The following is a 20,428-nucleotide window of genomic DNA, read 5'->3' as shown; positions in this document are numbered from 1 at the left end:
ATTTGTAGAAACTTTTACAGTCCACTTTTACGTTCCTTGCAAGTTTACTCTCACACCCTATTTTTCTCCTCTTAATCAATCTCTTGATCCTTTTTTGCTGAATTCTAAACTGCTTCCAATCCGCAGGCTTGCTACTTTTTCTGGCAACTTTATATGACTCCTCTTTGGATCTAATACTATCCTTAATTTCTTTTGTTCGCCATGGTTGGGCCGCATTTCCTTTTGTGTTTATGCGCCAGAAAGGAATGTATAATTGTTGCAATTCATGCATTCGTTCCTTAAATGTTAGCCATTGCCTATCCACTGTCATGCCTTTTAACGAAGCTTCCCAATCTATCATAGCCAACTCACTCCTCATACCTTCGTAGTTTCCTTTGTTTAGATTTAAGACACTAGTTTCGGATTGGACTACTTCACTTTCCATCTTAATTAAGAATTCTATCTTGTTATGGTCATCTTCCCTAAAGAACCCCGCACAACAAGATTATTAATTAACCCGTTCTCATTGCACAATACCCAATCTAGCATAGCCTGTTCCCTGGTTGGCTCCTCAACGTACTGGTCTAAAAAACCATCTCGTACACACTCCAGGAATTCATCCTCCACAGTATTATTGCTAATTTGGTTTGGCCAATCTATATGCAGATTAAAGTCACCCATGATTACAGTAGTACCCTTGTTACATGCATCTCTAATTTCCTGTTTGATCCCATCCCCTACATTACCACTACTGTTTAGAGGCCAATAGACAATTCCCACCAGTGTTTTCTGCCGCTTGGTGCTTCTTAACTCCACCCAGACTGATTCTATATCTTGATTTTCTGAGCCAATATCCTTTCTCACTATTGCTCTGATTTCATCCTTTACTAACAAAGCCACCCCACCTCCTTTTCCTTTTTGCCTGTCCTTTCTAAATATCGAGTACCCTTGGATATTCAGCTCCCAACCTTGGTCACCCTGCAGCCATGTCTCTCTAATTGCTATTATATCATATCCGTTTACATCTATTTGCGCTGTTAATTCGTCTACCTTATTACGAATGCTTCGTGCATTCGGATTTAGTGCCTTTAGATTTGTCTTTTTAACATTTTTAGACATCTTAAACATTTTTTTGTACTACGGCCCTATTTATCTTATTACCATTTTTTCTTACCTGGACCCTAATTGTTGTCTTTTGTTTGCACGCCCTGTCCCTTCCTGACACAATCTGGTTATCCTTACCCCAATCACTTTCTTGTACTGCTTCTTTGCCTTTTCTCTTTAGCGTTCTGGATTTCTCTCCACCGGGACCCTCCCCCCACTTATTTAGTTTAAAGCCCTATCTACTTCCCTAGTTATTCAATTCGCTAGAACTCTAGTCCCAGCATGGTTCAGGTGTAGTTCAGATTACAATGGTAACAATCCAGCGTTAATCTACATATTAAAATACAGGCAAGTTACAGAAAGATGCAAGAACTATAGAGTAGTAATAATGGGGGACTTCAATTATCCCAATACAGACTGGGACAGTAACAACGTAAAGGATAAGGATGGGGAGGAATTCCTGAAATGTGTACAAGAGAACTTTCTGGAACAGTGTGTTTCCAGCCCAACCAGGAGGAAGCAGTGCTGGATCTAGTTCTGGGGAATGAAGTGGGGCAGGTGAAGCATGTTTCAGTTGGGGAGCATTTGGGAACAGTGATCATAATATCATTAGGTTTAGAATAGTCATGGAAAAGGACAAGGAACAATCAAATGTGAAAATATTTAACTGGAGGAGGGCTAATTTCAGTGAGTTAAAAGGGGATCTTGCCCAAGTGGATTAGAATCAAAATTGGTAGGCAAAATAGTAATTGAACAATGGGGGGCCTTCAAGGAGGAGTTGGTTCAGGTACAGAGTAGACACATCCCTGCAGTGGGGGGGGGGGGGGGGGGGGGGAGGAAGGGCATCCAAAGCTAGAGCTCCTTGGATGACTAAGGTCTAGAAATTAAAATGAAACAGAAAAAGGAGGCTTATGACGAATGTAAGGTTCAAAATACAAGTAGAGAACTAGGCTGAATAGAGAAAGTGCAAAGGAGATCTAATAAGAGGGGCAAAGAGAGAGCATGAGAATGGATTAGCGGCTAACATAAAAAGGAACCTAAAAGTCTTTTATAAACATATAAATAGTGAAAAGGTAGTCAAAGGAAGGGTGGGACCAATTAGGGACAAAAAAGATCATCTTGTGGAGGCAGAGGGCATGGCTGAGGTAATGAATGAATACTTCGCATCAGTCTTCACTAGAGAAGAGGATGCTGCCATTGTAGCAGTAAAGGAAGAGGTCATAGCGATATTGGATAGGATAAAAATAGATAAAGAGGAGGTACTGAAAAGATTGGCTGTACTCAAAGTACCGGAAATATACAGTGGTGTTCCCCAAGGGTCAGTATCAGGACCACTGCTCTTTTAGATATATATTAATGACCTGCATTGGGTATAGAGGGTATAATTTCAAAGTTTGCAGATGACACAAAATTCGGAAATGTAGTTAACAATGTGGAGGATTGTAACAGACTTCAGGGGGACACAGACAGGCTGGTGAAATGGGCAGATGAAATTTAACACAAAGAAATGTGAAGTGATACATTTTGATAGGAAGAATGAGGAGAAGCAATATTAACTAAGTGGTATAATTTTAAAGGGGGTGCAAGAATAGAGACCTGGGGATGTATGTACACAAATCTCTTGAAGGTGGCAGCACAAGTTAAGACAGCTATTAAAAAAGCATACGGGATCCTGGGCTTTATTAATAGTGGTATAGAATACAAAAGCAAGGAAGTTATGCTAAACCTTGGGTCCAGTGAGAGGGAGGACCTGAAGGAAACCAGTATTAGTAAGAAAATAGTGCTAGGCAAATTAATAGGGCTAAAGGCTGACAAATCCCCAGGGCCTGATAATCTACATCCCAGAGTACTAAAGGAAGTGGCCCTGGAAATAGTGGATGCATTGGTGATCATCTTCCAAAATTCTATAGACTCTGGAACAGTTCCTACAGATTGGAGAGTGGCAAATGTAACCCCACTATTTAAAAAAGGAGGGAGAGAAAAAACAGGGAAATACAGACCAGTTAGCCTAACATCAGTAGTGGGAAAAATGCTAGTGTCTATTATAAAAGATGTGATAACAGAACACTTGGAGGCCATTAATGGGATTGGACAAAGTCAGCATGGGTTTATGAAAGGGAAATCATGCTTAACAAATCTACTGGAGTTTTTTGAGGAGGTAACTAGTAGAATAGATAGGGGAGAACCAGTGCATGTGGTGTATTTGGATTTTCAGAAGGCTTTTGATAAGGTCCCACACAAGAGGTTAGTGTGCAAAATTAAAGCACATGGGATTGGGGGGGATATTCTGGCATGGATTGAGAATTGGTTGACAGACAGGAAAGAGAGAGTAGGAATAAACAGGTCTTTTTCTGGGTGGCAGGCAGTGACTAGTGGGGTACTGCAGGGATCAGTGCTTGGGCCCCAGCTATTCGCAATATATATCAATGATTTGGATGAGGGAACCAAATGTAACATTTCCAAGTTTGCAGACGACACAAAGTTGGGGTGGAATGTGAGCTGTGAGGAGGATGCAAAGAGGCTCCAATGTGATTTAGACAAGTTGGGTGAGTGGGCAAGAACATGGCAGATGCAGTATAACGTGGATAAATGTGAAGTTATCCACTTTGGTTATAAAAACGGAAAGGCAGATTATCTGAATGGTGATAGACTGGGAAAAGGGGAGGTGCAACGAGACCTCCTGGGTGTCCTCGTACACCAGTCACTGAATGTGAGCATTCAGGTGCAGTAAGCAGTTAGGAAGGCAAATGGTATGTTGGCCTTCATTTCAAGAGGATTTGAGTACAGGAGCAGGGATGTCTTACTGAAGTTATACAGGGTCTTGGTGAGACCACATCTGGAGTAGTGTGTGCAGTTTTGGTCTCCTTATCTGAGGAAGGATGTCCTTGCCATGGAGGGAGTGCAACGAAGGTTTACCAGACTGATTCTTGGGATGGCAGGACTGACGTATGAGGAGAGATTGGGTCGACTAGGCCTATATTCACTAGAGTTTAGAAGAATGAGAGGCGATCTCATTGAAACATATAAAATTCTAACAGGACTAGACAGACTAGATGCAGGGAGGATGTTCCCGATGGCTGGGGAGTCCAGAACCAGGGGTCACAGTATCAAGATATGGGGTATGCCATTTAGAACTGAGATGAGGAGAAATTTCTTCACTCAGAGGGTGGTGAACCTGTGGAATTCTCTACCACAGAAGACAGTGGAGGCCAAGTCATTGGATGTATTCAAGAAGGAGATAGGTATATTTCTTAATGCTGAAGGGATCAAGGGATAGGGGGGAAAAAGCGGGAACAGGGTACTGAGTTAGACGATCAGCCATGATCATTTTGAATGGCGAAGCAGGCCCGAACAGTCGAATGGCCTACTCTTGCTCCTATTTTCTATGTTTATATGTTTATGAAACACTGGTTAGGCCTCAGCTGGAGTATTTTGTTCAATTCTAGGTACCACACTTTAGGAATGATATCAAGGCATTAGAGAGGGTGCAGAGGAGATTTACTAGAATAGTACCAGGGATGAGGGGGCTTCAGTTATGTGGAGAGATTGGAGGAGCTGGGTTTGTTCTCTTTAGAACAGGGAAGGTTAAGGGGAGATTTGATAGAGGTTTTCAAAATCATGAACAGTTTTGATAGAGTAAATAAGGAGAAATTGTTTCCAGTGGCAGAAGGGTCGGTAGCCAAAGGATACAGATTTTAGGTGATCGGCAAAAGAACCGGGGGCGACATGAGGAAAAATTTTTTTACGTAGCGAGTTGTAATGATCTGGAATGCACTGCCTGAAAGGGTGATGGAAGCAGAATCAACAGTAACTTTCAAAAGGGAATTGGATAAATACTCGAAGGGAAAAAATTTACAGGGCTATGGGACTAATTGGATAGCTCTTTCTAAGGGCCGGCGGGCACAATGGGCCGAATGGCCTCCTCCTGTGCTATCCTTATTATGATATATACACCTGCATCTAGTTTCCAGCAGGTCTGTACAAAGAAGGAAACTGAGTTTAATAGCAGGATCTCACTTTTTAAATTCTGTTTGCATAATAGAAAAAAATATTTAAGCTACTGACATGACATTATTCAAACGTGATCAACAGCCAAATGACACAGAAAATAGTGCACTTTGTTGTGCCCATGAGTAGTGATGTAAGTTCTCTTTCACATTATCATAAGGCGCCAATGATATTTCCAGCAGGTGAGGTTTCCTAAATCAATGGATGGGTGAGGAAAAACTTTATAGTAAAAGTTTTGACATATCATAAAATGTGGTTATAATGTCAAACTGGAAAAAAATCACTGTTACAGGTACAGAAAAATTGAACTTAATATTATACTAAGTACAACTGACAAAAGGTGCATATACTTTTCTTCACGTACCTTCCACTTGCCTTCCATAAACTTGATACTCTGATCAGTGTAATAGCACATGGAAACCAAGACCATGGCATCGTAAGGAGAATGCTGGGACAAATCAGAATCAAATAAACTATCTGTATTAACACATTAATTATGTTACACAGCCTGAACATCAGAGAATTACTACTAATTTTGAAGTACTGAGTTCTAAGGCTGTATGATGGGTAAACAGTGCTGGCTGGATACCAGTGATATTGATGAGAATGGTGACTTGGGAGAGAATTCATGAGCTTTGCCAGGGCGCTGTGCAGCAAGTGGTTCAAGGGGAAAGGGTGAGTAATGAGTCAAGTATACAGTGGCGTCCCACAGGGGTCAGTATTAAGACCACTGCTCTTTTTAATACGTATTAATGACCTGGACTTGGGTATACAGGACATAATTTCAAAGTTTGCAGATGACATGATACTAGAAAATGTGAGGAAACAGTGAAGAGGCTAGTACAGATTTCAGGAGGACAAAGACTGGTGAAATGAGCAGACACATGGCAGGTGAAATTTAATGCAAAGAAGTGTGAAGTGATGCATTTTGCAGGTAGAATGAGGAGAGGCAATATGAACTAAATGGTACAATTTTAAAGGAGGTGCAGGAACAGAGAGACCTGGGGTTTACGTACGAAACCTTTGAAGGCGGCAGGACAAGTTGATATGGCTGTTAAAAAAACATATGGGATCCTTGGCTTTATAAACAGAGGCATATGGCATGATGATTTTGACTCCAAGCCGGGAAGGGGGCAGGGGAGGTCAAATTGCAGACGGGAAACCCGGAAGTACAGGTTTCCCAGATATCCTTACGATTTTGACGCAAGGACGTCTTTTTTTTTGTTGGTTTGCCGTCCGACTGACTGGCCTGATTGACAGGCTGGTTTTAGTTGGATGGGAGACCAGCCAGGGAGAGAATGTACTCATGTACTCAGGTAAGTCTTTGATCCTATGGATGGGGGTCAGGTGTTGGGATCGGGGGTCATCGTGGGGGTCCGTGATCGTTTGGCGGGCGGGAATAAAAAAAAAATCGGGGATCGGCTATCATTGGGGTGTCGGGATTGGTGGTCATTGCGGGGGTCTGCAATCATTGTGGGGTCACTGCAGGTAGGCTTGTTGACCTGGGGGAAGCACTCTGGCTCTTCCGGGCCCACAAGCTGTGCCAGAAAGGCACCTACCTGCCAGTGGAAATAGTCTCGGGCCTTCTCGCCTCCTTTCACGTGGCGAGAAAGAATTCCAGCCCCCCATTATTGAAATTGGAAACTGTGGAAAAATGGATGCCCGCCGCCTCCTTGAAAGGTTTTAATGCCCAACCCACTTCCTGGAAGTGGGTTGGTCGCCCACCCCTCGTCCCGCCCCAGTGACAACTGGAAACGGGTGGGTTGGCGCCGATTCAAAACGGTTGTGATTTTAAATGCCCCCTCGCCCCCAACCCACCCGTTTTTCCATTTTAAAATCGTGCCCATAGGATGCAAAAGCAAGGAAGTTATGCTAAACCTTTACAAATCACTGGTTAGTGCTCATCTGGAGTACTGTGTCCAATTCTGGGCACCGCACTTTAGGAAGGATGTCAAGGCCTTGGAGAGAGTGCAGAGGAGATTTACTAGAATCGTATCAGTGATGAGGGACTCAGTTATGTGGGAAGAGACTGGAAAAGCTGGGATTGTTCTCCTTAGAGCACAGAATGATTAAGGGGAGATTTAATAGATATGTTCCAAATTATATGGGGTTTTGATAGAGTACATAGGGGGAAACTATTTCCACTGGCAGGAGGATCAGTAACCAGAACACACAGATTTAAGGTAATTGGCAAAAGAACCAAATGGGAGATGAAGAGTTGTTATGACCTGGAATGCACTTCCTGAAAGGGTGATGGAAGCAGATTCAACAGTAACTTTCAAAAGGAAATTGGATAAATATTTGAAGAAGAAAAATTTACAGGGCTATAGGGAAAGAGCAGGGGAGTGGGACTAATTGGATAGCTCGTTCAAAAAGCCAGCACAGGCATGATGGGCTGAATGGCCTCCTTCTGTGCTGTATGATTCTTTGATTCTAAGTACAAAATGGAGTGGAAATGGGAGATTAAATCGTGAAGGGAGTACGCAATCGCTTCTGTGATCATAAATGCAAATCCTGAAAGGTGCGCTGCCTCCCTGATGCGAGGGCAAGGGACAGAACAGAACAGAAGCTCTTGGAAAGGGAGAGGATGTGCCAGAAGTCATGATTTATGTCAGAATCAGGATTTAAGTTCTGCAGAGAGTTCTGGAGATCAGGAAGTAGATTAAGAAGCAGGATCGTAAAAAGGTAGTAATATCAGGATTAACACCAATGCTGCATGCTAGTCAGTATTGGAATAGACAGATTTGAGAAAGAAATGCACGACCGGATATGTGTTTTGAGAGGGAACGGTTCAAATTCATCAGTATTGGACCAGTTCTGAGATGGGAGTGAGATATACTGATGAGACAGTCTAAAATGAACAAAGCTAGAGAAGAGAAAGATAGAAGAGGCTTTTTCACTCGAGGTGGGAAGATTAAGGGGTCATCGGAGAGGTCTTCAAGATTATGAATGGTTATATAAGGCAAACAGTGATAGTTTGTTTCCATTAGTTGGTGAGATCATTACAAGAGGCAACAAATTTAAGATCGCACAAAAAGGAAGTTAGAGGAAAAGATGGTCATAGAATACTTTATGGCAAACTTTTGGAGGAAATGGGAACTTCACTGTCCGTGAGCAGCATAACCTATCATTTAATGGACTTCATTTTCAATACCTCCCTGCAAGGGCATTAAATTCCAACCATGATTTATTCACAATTGAGTCTGGTGAATCTGTCTGATGTAACATTCAAATGTTAATGCTTATCTGTCATTGTGACAACATTTTTAAAAAGTATTTCTGGTAAAAATGTATTCACAGATGGCCAATTTACTTTTTTAAGTAGGGAGTGCTGCACTATCAGGGGTGCCATCTTTCAAATAAGATGTTAAAACAAGGCCGTGACTGCCTTTTATGTGTACCTGAACGAATCCCATTGATTTGGTGCAGGGAATTTTCCCACTGTCCTGGCCAACATTCCTCCCTCAACCAATTCACCAAATTAACTGGTCATTCACTTCATGTGCTATTTTTTTAAAAATTCATTCATGGGATGTGGGCATCGCAGGCAAGGCCAACACTTATTGCCCATCCCTAATTGACCTTGAGAAGGTGGTAGTGAGCTGCTGCCTTGAACCGCTGCAGTCCGTGTGGTGAAGGTTCTCCCACAGTGCTGTTAGGTAGGGAGTTCCAGGATTTTGACCCAGCGACGATGAAGGAACGGCGATATATTTCCAAGTCAGGATGGTGTATGACTTGGAGGGGAACGTGCAGGTGGTGTTGTTCCCATGTGCCTGCTGCCCTTGTCCTTCTGGGTGGTAGAGGTCGCGGGTTTGGGAGGTGCTGTCAAAGAAGCCTTGGTGAGTTTAAGAGATCTTTCTGTGCACAGACTGTCTACTGCTTTTCCTACACAAGATGCTATATAAAGACAATGTTTTTCTTTGACTGATTCACTTACATCACAGTTTGAACCAAAAGTTCCATTGGAGAAACTGAGGCAATTGTAAGACTTGTCACCCCATCGTATGGTTGGGTTTCCAGTTAGAGCTGATAAACATATCTGAAAGCAGTAAACAATCAAAACACAATATGGGCTGCTTCTTTATACATATGCATAACATCCAAATATCATGTACTCTTTTTCAATATAAACTTATACTTTAGAGGCACAGTGAAATCACAGAGGAATGGCAAGTAAACTATGAAGACAAAAACAGATTTGGAGTTTCGTTTTCTGAACTTGCTACATGCACAGATCCCAAAGAATTCAGTCTGATTTCAATGAGAAGCTCCATTCAGCATGAATCCAAAAACAAACATAATGTACATACATAGTTTATACTCATCTACTCACTTGAGAGTAATCTTCAGGCGTTGCATGGGGACTGGTATCATCCATTGATATCAAAAACAAGCAGTTCTGAATTTGTTCCAGTATAGTCAAATTTTTGGGATCCAAGCTAATTAGATACTCCCGTGCCTACAACAAAACATTGAAGTGAAAATTATCCTGACAGAAATATAGTCACTTCTTTTTTAAAAATACCTCCGCCTCAAGAAATCTCTGTGACAAAAATGAAGCATTTATCTCCATAATGAATCATGGTAGTGCCTTCTTTCTTTTTGTCATTGTACGGATAATGGTAAAAGTCAGGAAAACTCACAGCAAGCCATTCAATTTAAAGACAAGCATTTTGTGGGTTTTACATCGAAACTACAGCACAGAAACAGGCCATTCGACCCAACTGGGCATTTATGCTCCTGTGAAGCGTATATGTTTGATTAGTACTTCTTTGAGATTAAAAACCACATATCTAAGTTTAATTGAAAAATGATCAGAGTGAAGGAAAAAGTATTTCTCTGCTTTGTAAAAATTGGTTCGTCCATCTGAAGCCATCAAAGAAAAGTAAATAGGTGATCGAGAGGCTCCACAGATGGACAACACCAAACTGCGATGTAAAAATTAATATTCAAGAACCTCGTGTCCGGTTCAGCTCGCACTGTAGGTCAGTGCAACAGACTGGACAGTTTTTCTTTATCTTCTGGGAGGGATAGTTAAGCATGTAACCACTGCACATTTACAGTGTGTCACTGTTTCTCATAGAACCATAGAAATTTTCAGCATGGAAGGAGACCATTCAGCCCATTGTGTCTGTGCCGGCTGAAAAAGAGCTATCCAGCCTAATCCCACTTTCCAGCACTTGGTCCGTAGGTACGGCACTTCAAGTGCATTTCCCAGTACTTTTTAAATGAGTTGAGGGTTTCTGCCTCTACCACCAGTTCAGGCAGTGAGTTCCAGACCCCCACCCCCTCTGGGTGAAAAAAATTCTCCTCAGCTCCCCTCTAATCCTTCTACCAATTACTTTAAATCTATGGCCCCTGGTTATTGACCTCTCTGCTAAGGAAAATAGGCCCTTCCTATACACTCTATCTAGGCCCCTCATAATTTTGTACACCTCAATTAAATCTCCCCTCAGCCTCCTGTGTTCCAAAGAAAACAACCCCAGCCAATCCAATTTTTCCTCAGATAAACTTCACCAGTCCTGGCAACATCCTTGTAAATCTCCTTTGTACCCTCTCTAGTGCAATCACATCTTTCCTGTAATGTGGTGACCAGAACTGTACACAGTACTCTAGCTGTGGCCTATCTAGTGTTTTATACAGTTCTAGCATAACCTCCCTGCTCTTTTATTCTGTGTCTTGGCTCATAACGTATCCCGTATGCCTTCTTAACCATCTTATCTACCTGTCCTGCTACCTTCAGGGATCTGTGGACAAGCACTCCAAGGTCCCTCTGTTCCTCTACACTTCTCAGTATTCTACCATTTGTGTACTCCCTTGCCTTGTTTGCCCTCCCCAAATGCATCACCTCACACTTCTCTGGGTTAAATTCCATTTGCCACTTTTCTGCCAACCTGACCAGTCCATTGATATCTTCCTGCAGTCTACAGCTTTCTTCCTCACTATCAACCACACGGACAATTTTTGTATCATCTGCAAACTTCTTAATCATGCCGTCTACATTTAAGTCTAAATCATTGATATATACCACAAAAAGTAAGGGACCTAGTACTGAGCCCTGCAGAACCCCACTGGAAATAGCCTTCCAGTTACAAAAACACCCATCGACCATTACCCTTTCCTTCCTGCCACTGAGCCAATTCTGGATCCAACTTGCCACTTTCCCTTGGATCCCATGGGCTTTTACTTTTCTGACCAGTCTGCCATGTGGGACCTTGTCAAAAGCCTTGCTAAAATCCATGTGGACTACATCAAACACACTATCCTCATTGAAATTTTTGAGGAGGTAACAATGAGGATCAATCAAGTTAGTCGGTCACGACCTTCCATTAACAAATTCATACTGAATGTCCTTGGTTAATCCGTGCCTTTCTAAATGACGATTTATACAAGCCCTCAGAATTATTTCCAATAATTTGCCCACCACCAAGGTTCGATTGACTGGCCTGTAATTACTCGGCCTATCCCTTTCTCCCTTTTCAAACAACGGTACAACGTTAGCAGTCCTCCAGCATCGCATCTGTAGCCAGAGAGGATTGGAAAATGATGGTTAGAACCTCCCTATTTCCTCCCTTGCTTCTCTTAACGGCCAGGGATATATTTCAACCGGGCCTGGCAATTTATCTACTTTCAAAGATGCTAAACCCCTTAATATTTCCTCTCTCACTGTGTTTATCCCATTCAATATTTCACACTCCTCCTCCTCAACTACAATGTCTGCATCGTTCCCCTCTTTCCTGAAAACAGGCGCAAAGTATTTATTAAGAACCATACCCACGTCTTCCGCCTCCCTACACGGGTTGCCTTTTTGGTCTTTAATAGGCCCTACTCTGTTTCTGTTCATTTATCTATTTATTGGATTAGTAAATATGTTTTGGCTAAGCCACAGTCAAGTGTTATTCTATCATTTTCCAAAGTTGAGAAAGATCGTTTGAGGGCACAATATAACCAGTAGTTGAAATATATTAATAAGAGTCTTGTGTTCAATCCCTGTGCTCATTACAAATTTCCCACATATTGGGCAGGTAAAGGCACACTGCAGTTCATAGGGAGCATGGGCTGACCTATGGCACGAGACATTGAACCCAAGAAAACGTTTAGAGGGAAAAACCAAAAATAAAACAGTGGACATGGGCCGACAGCACAAAGCTGCCAATGTAGGTCAGCAAGCACAGGAGTGATGGGTGAACGGCACTTGGAGCGAGTTAGGATACAGGCAGCAGAGTTTTGGATGAGCTCAAGATTACGGAGGGTGGAAGATGGGAGGCCGGCCAGGAGAGCATCGGAATAATCAAGTCTAGAGGTAACAAAGGCATGGATGAGGGTTTCAACAGCAGATGAGCTGAGATGGGGCGGAGACGGGCGATGTTACGGAGGTGGAAGTAAGCGGCCTTGGTGATGCAGCGGATATGTGGTTGGAAGCTCATCTCAGGGTCAAATAGGATGCCAAGGTTGCGAACAGTCTGGTTCAGCCTCAGACAGTGACTAGGGAATGGAGTTTGTGGCAGGGACAGAAGACATTGGCTTTGGTCTTCCCAATATTTAGTTGGAGGAAATTTTTGCTCATCCAGTCAGACAAGCAGCGTGACAAATTAGAGACAGTGGAGGGGTCGAGGGAGGTGGCGGTGAGATGGAATATAAAGGAATTAGACTATTCCTTTATAGGACTTTAGGAATTAGTCACATAATAGACTTGTCATCAAGATTGAAACCCATGGAATAAAAGGGGCAGTAGCAGCATGGATACAGAATTGGCTAAATAACAGGAAACAGAAAGTAGTGGTGAATGGTTATTTTTTGGACTGGAGGGAGGTGTACAGTGGTGTTCCCTAGGGGTAGGTACTAGGACCACTGCTTTTCTTGATATTTATTAATGGCTTGGACTTGAGTGTATAGGGCACAATTTCAAAATTTGTAGATGACACAAAACTTGGACATGTAGTGAACAGTAAGGAGGATAGTGATAGACTTCAAGAGTATGTAGACAGGCTGGTGAAATGGGCAGACACGTGGCAGATGAAATTTAACGCAGAAAAATGCAAGGTGATACATTTCGGTAGGAAGAATGAGGAGTAGCGATATAAACTAAAGGGCACAATTCTAAAAGGAGTACAGGAACAGAGAGATCTGGGGGTATATGTACACAAATCTTTGAAGGTGACAGGGCGGGTTGAGAAAGCAGTTAAAAAAGCATACGGGATCCTGGGCTTTATAAATAGAGGCAAAGAGTACAAAAGCAAGGAAGTCATGATGAACCTTTATAAAACACTGGTTTGGCCACAGCTGGTGTACTGTGTCCAGTTCTGGGCACCGTACTTTAGGAAAGATGTGAAGGCGTTAGAGAGGGTGCAGAAAAGATTTACTTGAATGGTTCCAGGGATGAGGGACTTTCGTTATGTGGACAGACTGGAGAAGCTGGAGTTGTTCTCCTTAGAGCAGAGAAGGTTGAGAGGAGATTTGATAGAGGTGTGCAAAATCATGAGGGGTCTACACAGAGTAGATAGAGAGAAGCTGTTCCCATTGGCAGAAGGGTCGAGAACCGGAGGACACAGGTTTAAGGTAATTGGCAAAAGAACCAAAGGTGACATGAGGAAAAACCTTCTTACACAGCGAGTGGTTAGGATCTGGAATGCACTGCCAGAGGAGATTCAATCATAACATTCAAAAGGGAACTGGATAATATTTGAAAGGAAAAAATTTGCAGGCCTATGGGGATAGGGCGGGGAAGTGGGACTAGCTGGATTGCTCTTGCATAGAGCTGGCATGGACTCGATGAGCCGAATGACCTCCTTCCGTGCTGTAACCTTTCTATAATTCTATGACTAAATCTGTTTCAGTCCATTGTGTAAACATTAGGAGAGTGCCTTCAGCTTGTGCTTGGAATGATCAACACTGAATACAATCTCTGAATAGCTTCTGATTACATTAAACCAGGCTCGGATGCATGAAATTGGAGGAAAGAAGGTGGGAACACACTTAATTTTGCCTCTGTTATTTGATACCTTCTGTTACCTAAAGGTAACAGTTATTTCTCATTATGCTTTATCGTCAGACAGCCATGACTTTAACTACAGAGCAATAGTTGGAAAGTTTCAGAAATTTATTTGGTACAATTACTGAAATGTCAAGTAGTACTATGGTAAATATTGAAGTTAGGTCCTAAAGTTAACTTCAATATTTACCATTAAAGCTGCTTCACCTTTGTGACTAGATTCTCAATTGAAACTGTTAAATTTCGTAACATTTTTGCATTTACTATCGAAAACAAAGTGAAAACTAGTACATGTGAGCACAAAAATGGTGCATAATTTACAGGATAGGCACAGTAGCCTAGTGGTTATGGCACTTGACTAAACCCAGAGGTAATTCGTGGGTAAGCACCAGAAAAATGAGCATGAAAGCTGCTGGGTTTTTTTGTACTTAAAACTCACCTGGTTCCCTAATGTCCTTCAGGCAATGGAGCCTGCCACTGGTCCTACACTGGCAAACTGGGGAACTAAGGATGGGCAATAAAAGCAGCCTTGCCAGCATCACCCTCATCCCAAGAACAAGTAAAAATATAAACAATAAACAAATAAAAAAAGGTTAACGTAGTAAGATGTAGGCGTTTTCAGTGAGATTCACAATTCCTACTGCTAGTTAAAAGGCAACATGCCATAACATTGGGTTATAAGCCAAATATTGAATCCCCCAATCCGTTTATCTCTGAAAAAAGTTAGTCTTCCTGTTAGCAACAATAACTGAAATCTGCATAACTTACTTTTGCCCAGCGCGTTCTTTCTTCAGCAGTTAATGCTGACACACCTGGTCCTTCAGGTTCATTGTTGCATCTTTCTTTGATGTATGTCAGTTGTCTACACAGACAAGATAAGAACAAGTAGGAGATGCCAGTAGTCATCTTATACAATCCAGCTACCACATAGAACTTCAAACATTCAACTCAGTTAAATATTTTAATGGTATAATCTGACATAGTATAGATTATAAAGTAACAATTGTAAAGCAGTATGGAAGACAGCTTAATACTGCATCAGGAAAGCTTGAGCAATTTAGTTGCCACTGGCACAAGATTAGTTCCACTGCTGAGCTCCTTATCTCACCTGGACTGCTGCAGAGAGATGCTAAGTGTAGGAGAGGCATCTCTTCGTGGTGGAAGAGGGGAAGTGTTATAAACTGGATAGCCAGGTGAAGGATAGAATACTAGAGCCTGGTCTTCAGTTGCTTCCAAGCCTTTATTCACAGAGATCAACATTACCCACTCCACACTAGATAAGCTCTCATATAAATGGATACAAGGGCCCCCAATTGATATGCACCACCTGAATACAATTAACACTAATTGATATAAATCATATGAGTACAATTAACAGAAAGGAGGGGTAGAGATAAGAGGACTGGTTTCTAATAAGCCACTCTCAATCGCTTCCTAGTAGTCAGCTAAGAGAAGAATGGTTAGTGATGTTGGCAGGCCACCAATGCATAGCTGAGAGGGTAAGGGGGAGATTAAATAAAAAGCAAGGGAGAAAGAAAAAGCTACATTCATTCATGTGAGGGTGATTATCTCCAGTTTCACTGCCTTTTTATTATAGCATTAAAAAATATATGAAAGTTGTAAATATTCCATATGTTGCTGAGAGTTGCTTTACACCTTTGACATCATATGTAAGATGCTACAAGTATTAGAACCACAGAACCATAGAAAAGCACAGAAGGGGGCCATTCGGCCCGTCGTGTCTGCGCTGGTTCGAAGAACAACCAGGTGCCCATTCTAATCCCACCTTCCAGCACCCGGTCCATAGCCCGGCAGCTTACAGCACTTTAGGTGCAGGTCCAGGTACTTTTTAAAAGAGTTGAGGGTCCCTGCCTCTACCACCAATTCGGGCAGCGAATTCCACACACCCACCACCCTCTGGGTAAAGAAGTTTTTCCTCATGTCCCCTAATTGTAATGTAAGCAAATGTCCAATACATACCAATACTGAGAAGAAAGATGTTTAAGACTTATGTAGCCCTACAAAAGCTAGTACATTTTTAAAATACTGACAATTATTTCCTCAGTAGCACATTCATAAAGTATTCATAGAATATAAGTAAAATTGATACTGACTTTACGAACTGCACTATGGTTCCTTTGGGAAAATTATGATTTTTAAACAAATAAAGTAAATAGAAGTTTTGTTGCCATCGAGCAGCTAAATCTATGACTGTAAATTGCAACGCTCCCATAGCATTGTTCATTAGTTCATGCTAGTCATGACATCAGATCACAATTTATTCCACAAAAACAGATAAAGCAGTGGGATCTTTTATATCCACTTGAGAGGGCAGACGGGACCTCGGTTTAACGCCTCATCCAAAAGACGGCACCTCCAACAGCGCAGCACTCCCTCAGTGCTGCAATCAAGTGTCAGCCTGGATTATATGCTCAAATCTCTGGAGTGGGACTTGAACCACAACCCTCTGACTCAGAGGCGAGACTGCTACCACTGAGCCATGGCTGACACTTCAAAGTCACCATCAGATTGGACTGGGAGACGAAAGAAGGGGGACAAAGGGATATGTTATTTCTGTGTATCCCCAGGGCCTGATAACCTATATCGGAGAGTACTAAAGGAAGTGGCTCTGGTAATAGTGGATGCAATGATGGTCATCTTCCAAAATTCTATAGACTCTGGAACAGTTCCTACAGATTGGAGGGTGGCAAATGTAACCCCACTATTTAAAAAAGGAGGGAAGAGAAAAAACAGGGAATTACAGACCAGTTAGCCTAACATCAGTAGTGGGGAAAATGCTAGAGTCTATTATAAAGGATGTGATAACAGAACACTTGGAAGGCATTAACAGGATTGGACAAAGTCAGCATGGGTTTATAAGAACATAAGAACATAAGAAATAGGAGCAGGAGTAGGCCAATCGGCCCCTCGAGCCTGCTCCGCCATTCAATAAGATCATGGCTGATCTGATCCTAACGTCAAATCTAAATTTCTGTCCAATTTCCTGCCCGCTCCCCGTAACCCCTAATTCACTTTACTTCTAGGAAACTGTCGATTTCTGTTTTAAATTTATTTAATGATGTAGCTTCCACAGCTTCCTGGGGCAGCAAATTCCCCAGCTATTCACAATATATATCAATGATTTGGATGAGGGAACTAAATGTAACATTTCCAAGTTTGCAGATGACACAAAGCTGGGGTGGAATGTGAGCTGTGAGGAGGACGCAAAGAGGCTCCAATATGATTTAGACAAGTTGGGTGAGTGGGCAAGAACATGGTAGATGCAGAATAAAGTGGATAAATGTGAGGTTATCCACTTTGGTTGTAAAAACAGAAAGACAGATTATTATCTGAATGGTGATAGATTGGGAAAAGGGGAGGTGCAACGAGACGTGGGTGTCCTTGTACACCAGTCGCTAAAAGCGAGCATTCAGGTGCAGCAGGCAGTTAGGAAGGCGAATGGTATGTTGGCGTTCATTGCAAGAGGATTTGAGTACAGGAGCAGGGATGTCTTACTGCAGTTATACAGGGCCTTGGTGAGACCACATTTGGAGTATTGTGTGCAGTTTTGGTCTCCTTATCTGAGGAAGGATGTCCTTGCCATGAAGGGAGTGCAACGAAGGTTTACCAGACTGATTCTTGGGATGGCAGGACTGACGTATGAGGAGAGATTGGGTCGACTAGGCCTATATTCACTAGAGTTTAGAAGAATGAGAGGTGATCTCATCGAAACATATAAAATTCTAACAGGACTAGACAGACTAGATGCAGGGAGGATGTTCCCGATGGCTGGGGAGTCCAGAACCAGGGGTCACAGTCTCAGGATACGGGGTATGCCATTTAGAACCGAGATGAGGAGAAATTTCTTCACTCAGAGGGTGGTGAACCTGTGGAATTCTCTACCACAGAAGGCAGTGGAGGCCAAGTCATTTGATGTATTCAAGAAGGAGAGAGATATATTTCTTAATGCTAAAGAGATCAAGGGATATGGGGAAAAAGCCAGAACAGGGTTCTGAGTTAGACGATCATCCATGATCATTTTGAATGGCGGAGCAGGCCTTAACGGTAGAATGGCCTGCTCTTGCTCCTATTTTCTATGTTTCTATGTATTTTCTATTGAGTTGCTGATAAAATTTGATACATATTAAACACAAAGTAGTAAATCTTCGCAACATTTTTAAACAACAAAATTTGCAGATGCTTGAGCATTTTCAGATATCCCAGCTATGTTGCAACAGTCAGCCTTTGTCAAGGATCTTTCATTGCCTTTCTTCTGAGTATTAATCTTGCTTGCTTTCACTTGCAGTTTCAGGAAATAGTATACGTGTTTAAAAAGTTAAAAAAACAATCTGTAACATCTCCGTTAAGCTGTATCTAGTGTAATAAGCAAATAAAAACCTGCAAAGCTCTGGTGGTGTTAGGATATGATGCTCATACATGGCTTCAAAGACAAACGCTCGCCCACGACAAAGGACCACTAAATGGGAAGGACACGGTCCTTCAGCTTCTACAGAGAGATTTAAAAAAATATTTTAAGCATCAGACATTTAGTTGTTATTTCACCAATATGAAAAAGCATGAAAAAAATAAGCATAACTGCTTTCATAGAAGCAACATTCCACAGCCAGAAACTTCAACTTGCAAATACAATTTAGAAGCAATTGTGAACGTGCTAAGAGCTTGCATATGCACAGGTGCCTCAGTGTGCTGCTCTGAACTCTGTCCTGCAATATGAACTGGAATCATTGAATTTTGCAGTACAGGAGAAGAACATTTGGCCCATTTCACCTCTCTGAAAAAGCTATCCACTTAATCCCAATGCCTGCCCTATCCCCATCCCCTTTTAAATTTGTCTTTTTCAAATATTTATCCATTACCCTTTAAAAAGCTAGTATGGATTCTGTTTCCGGTCCATGTCCTAACAAAGCTTTGCATTAAAAAGACAAATTCTGAGCACCAGATTTAACACATCATGGAACTATTTCCATTAGCATTTAGAATAAGCTCTATTACACCAGTCTCACGCCACCAACATCAACTTTTCAGAGTTAGATGCTGCTCCATCTCCCATATTTTCTCCAGTTTCTTCTTACTGCCAATCTTTGTGTCAGGCTGATCAATCTGTTCTGAGTTGTCTGCCTCCCTCGGTAGCCTTGAATCTTTTATAAATAACTCATCTTTGATCTGGCCAGGATTTTTTCTATTTTGGTGGATACTGAGTGTAAAGTTGTAAACAATTTTACAACACCAAGTTATAGTCCAGCAATTTTATTTTAAATTCACAAGCTTTCGGAGGCTTTCTCCTTCCTCAGGTGAACGATGTGGAAAAGTTGGCATGGCAGGCTTTGTGCCTGCTCAGCTTTGCTATTGGTTGGAAAGGGGGGGGGGGGGGGGGCGGCGGTGGGTTGGCGGTGGGTTTGGGGAATTATTGTGAGTTTGAATGCTCGGGGTGGGGTGGGGGGGTCCAGGTAGGTTTGTATCACTTTGCTGTCCTATAGAATTACATAGAATGTACTGCACAGAAACGGGCCATTCGGCCCAACAGGTCCATGACGGTGTTTCTGCTCCGCATGAGCCTCCTCCCTCCCTACTTCATCTAACCCCATCAGCATATCCTTCTATTCCTTTCTCCCTCAAATGTTTATCCAGCTTCCCCTTAAATGCATCTACCCTAGTCGGCTCATCTACTCCTTGCGGTGGTGAGTTCCACATTCTAACCGCTCTCTAGGTAAAGAAGTTTCTCCTGAATTCCCTATTGGATTTATTAGTGACTATCTTATATTTATGACCACTAGTTCTGGTCTCCCCCAAGTGGAAACATCTTCTCTACGTCCACGCTATCAAACCCTTTCATAATCTTAAAGACCTCTATCAGGTCACCCCTCAGTCTTCTCTTTTCGAGAGAAAAGAGCCTCATGCTGTTCAATCTTTCCTGGTAGGTATAACCTCCCATTTCTGGGATTATCCTTGTGAATCTTTTTTGCACATTCTCCAGTGACTCTATATCCCTAAATGGAGACCAGAACTGTTCACAGTGCTCCAAAAGTGGTCTAACCAAGGTTCTATACAAGTTTAACATAACTTCTCTGCATTTCAATTCTATCCCTCTCGAAATGAAACCCAGTGCTTGGTTTGATTTTTTTTAAATGGCCTTATTAACCTGCGTTGCTACTTTTAGTGATTTGTGTATCTGCACCCCCAGATCCCTCTACCCCATTTAGACTATTATCCAAGCAATATATGGCCCCCTTATTCTTCCTACCAAAATGTAATACCTCACATTTATCTATATTGAAATTCGTTTGCCAAAATGCTGCTTCTGAACGGTCTTGCATCTTCTCTCAT

General features: G+C 42.1%; 1 protein-coding gene across 9 annotated transcripts in view; it reads right to left on the bottom strand.

Annotated features, from left to right (window-relative positions):
- crot (carnitine O-octanoyltransferase) overlaps positions 1-20,428 on the bottom strand; it is a 92,945-nt gene that overhangs the window by 48,441 nt on the left and 24,076 nt on the right. For all 9 annotated transcript variants that reach the window (XR_010967332.1, XR_010967334.1, XM_068006894.1 and 6 more), the window contains 5 exons: positions 18,482-18,590; positions 14,852-14,945; positions 9,425-9,550; positions 9,029-9,130; positions 5,456-5,539 (listed from right to left, as the gene is read on the bottom strand). Coding sequence is in view for 7 of the 9 variants with exons in the window: in XM_068006894.1 (XP_067862995.1) it covers positions 5,456-5,539; positions 9,029-9,130; positions 9,425-9,550; positions 14,852-14,945; positions 18,482-18,590 (515 nt within the window). In the remaining 2 variants the exon portion in view is untranslated. The remainder of the gene's footprint in view (positions 1-5,455; positions 5,540-9,028; positions 9,131-9,424; positions 9,551-14,851; positions 14,946-18,481; positions 18,591-20,428) is intronic.

This window comes from Heptranchias perlo, chromosome 2 (assembly GCF_035084215.1).
Source record: "Heptranchias perlo isolate sHepPer1 chromosome 2, sHepPer1.hap1, whole genome shotgun sequence".
NCBI lineage: Eukaryota > Metazoa > Chordata > Chondrichthyes > Hexanchiformes > Hexanchidae > Heptranchias > Heptranchias perlo.
The sequence above is the reverse complement of the archived record's forward strand: the minus strand, read 5'-3'. Positions and strand labels throughout refer to the sequence as shown.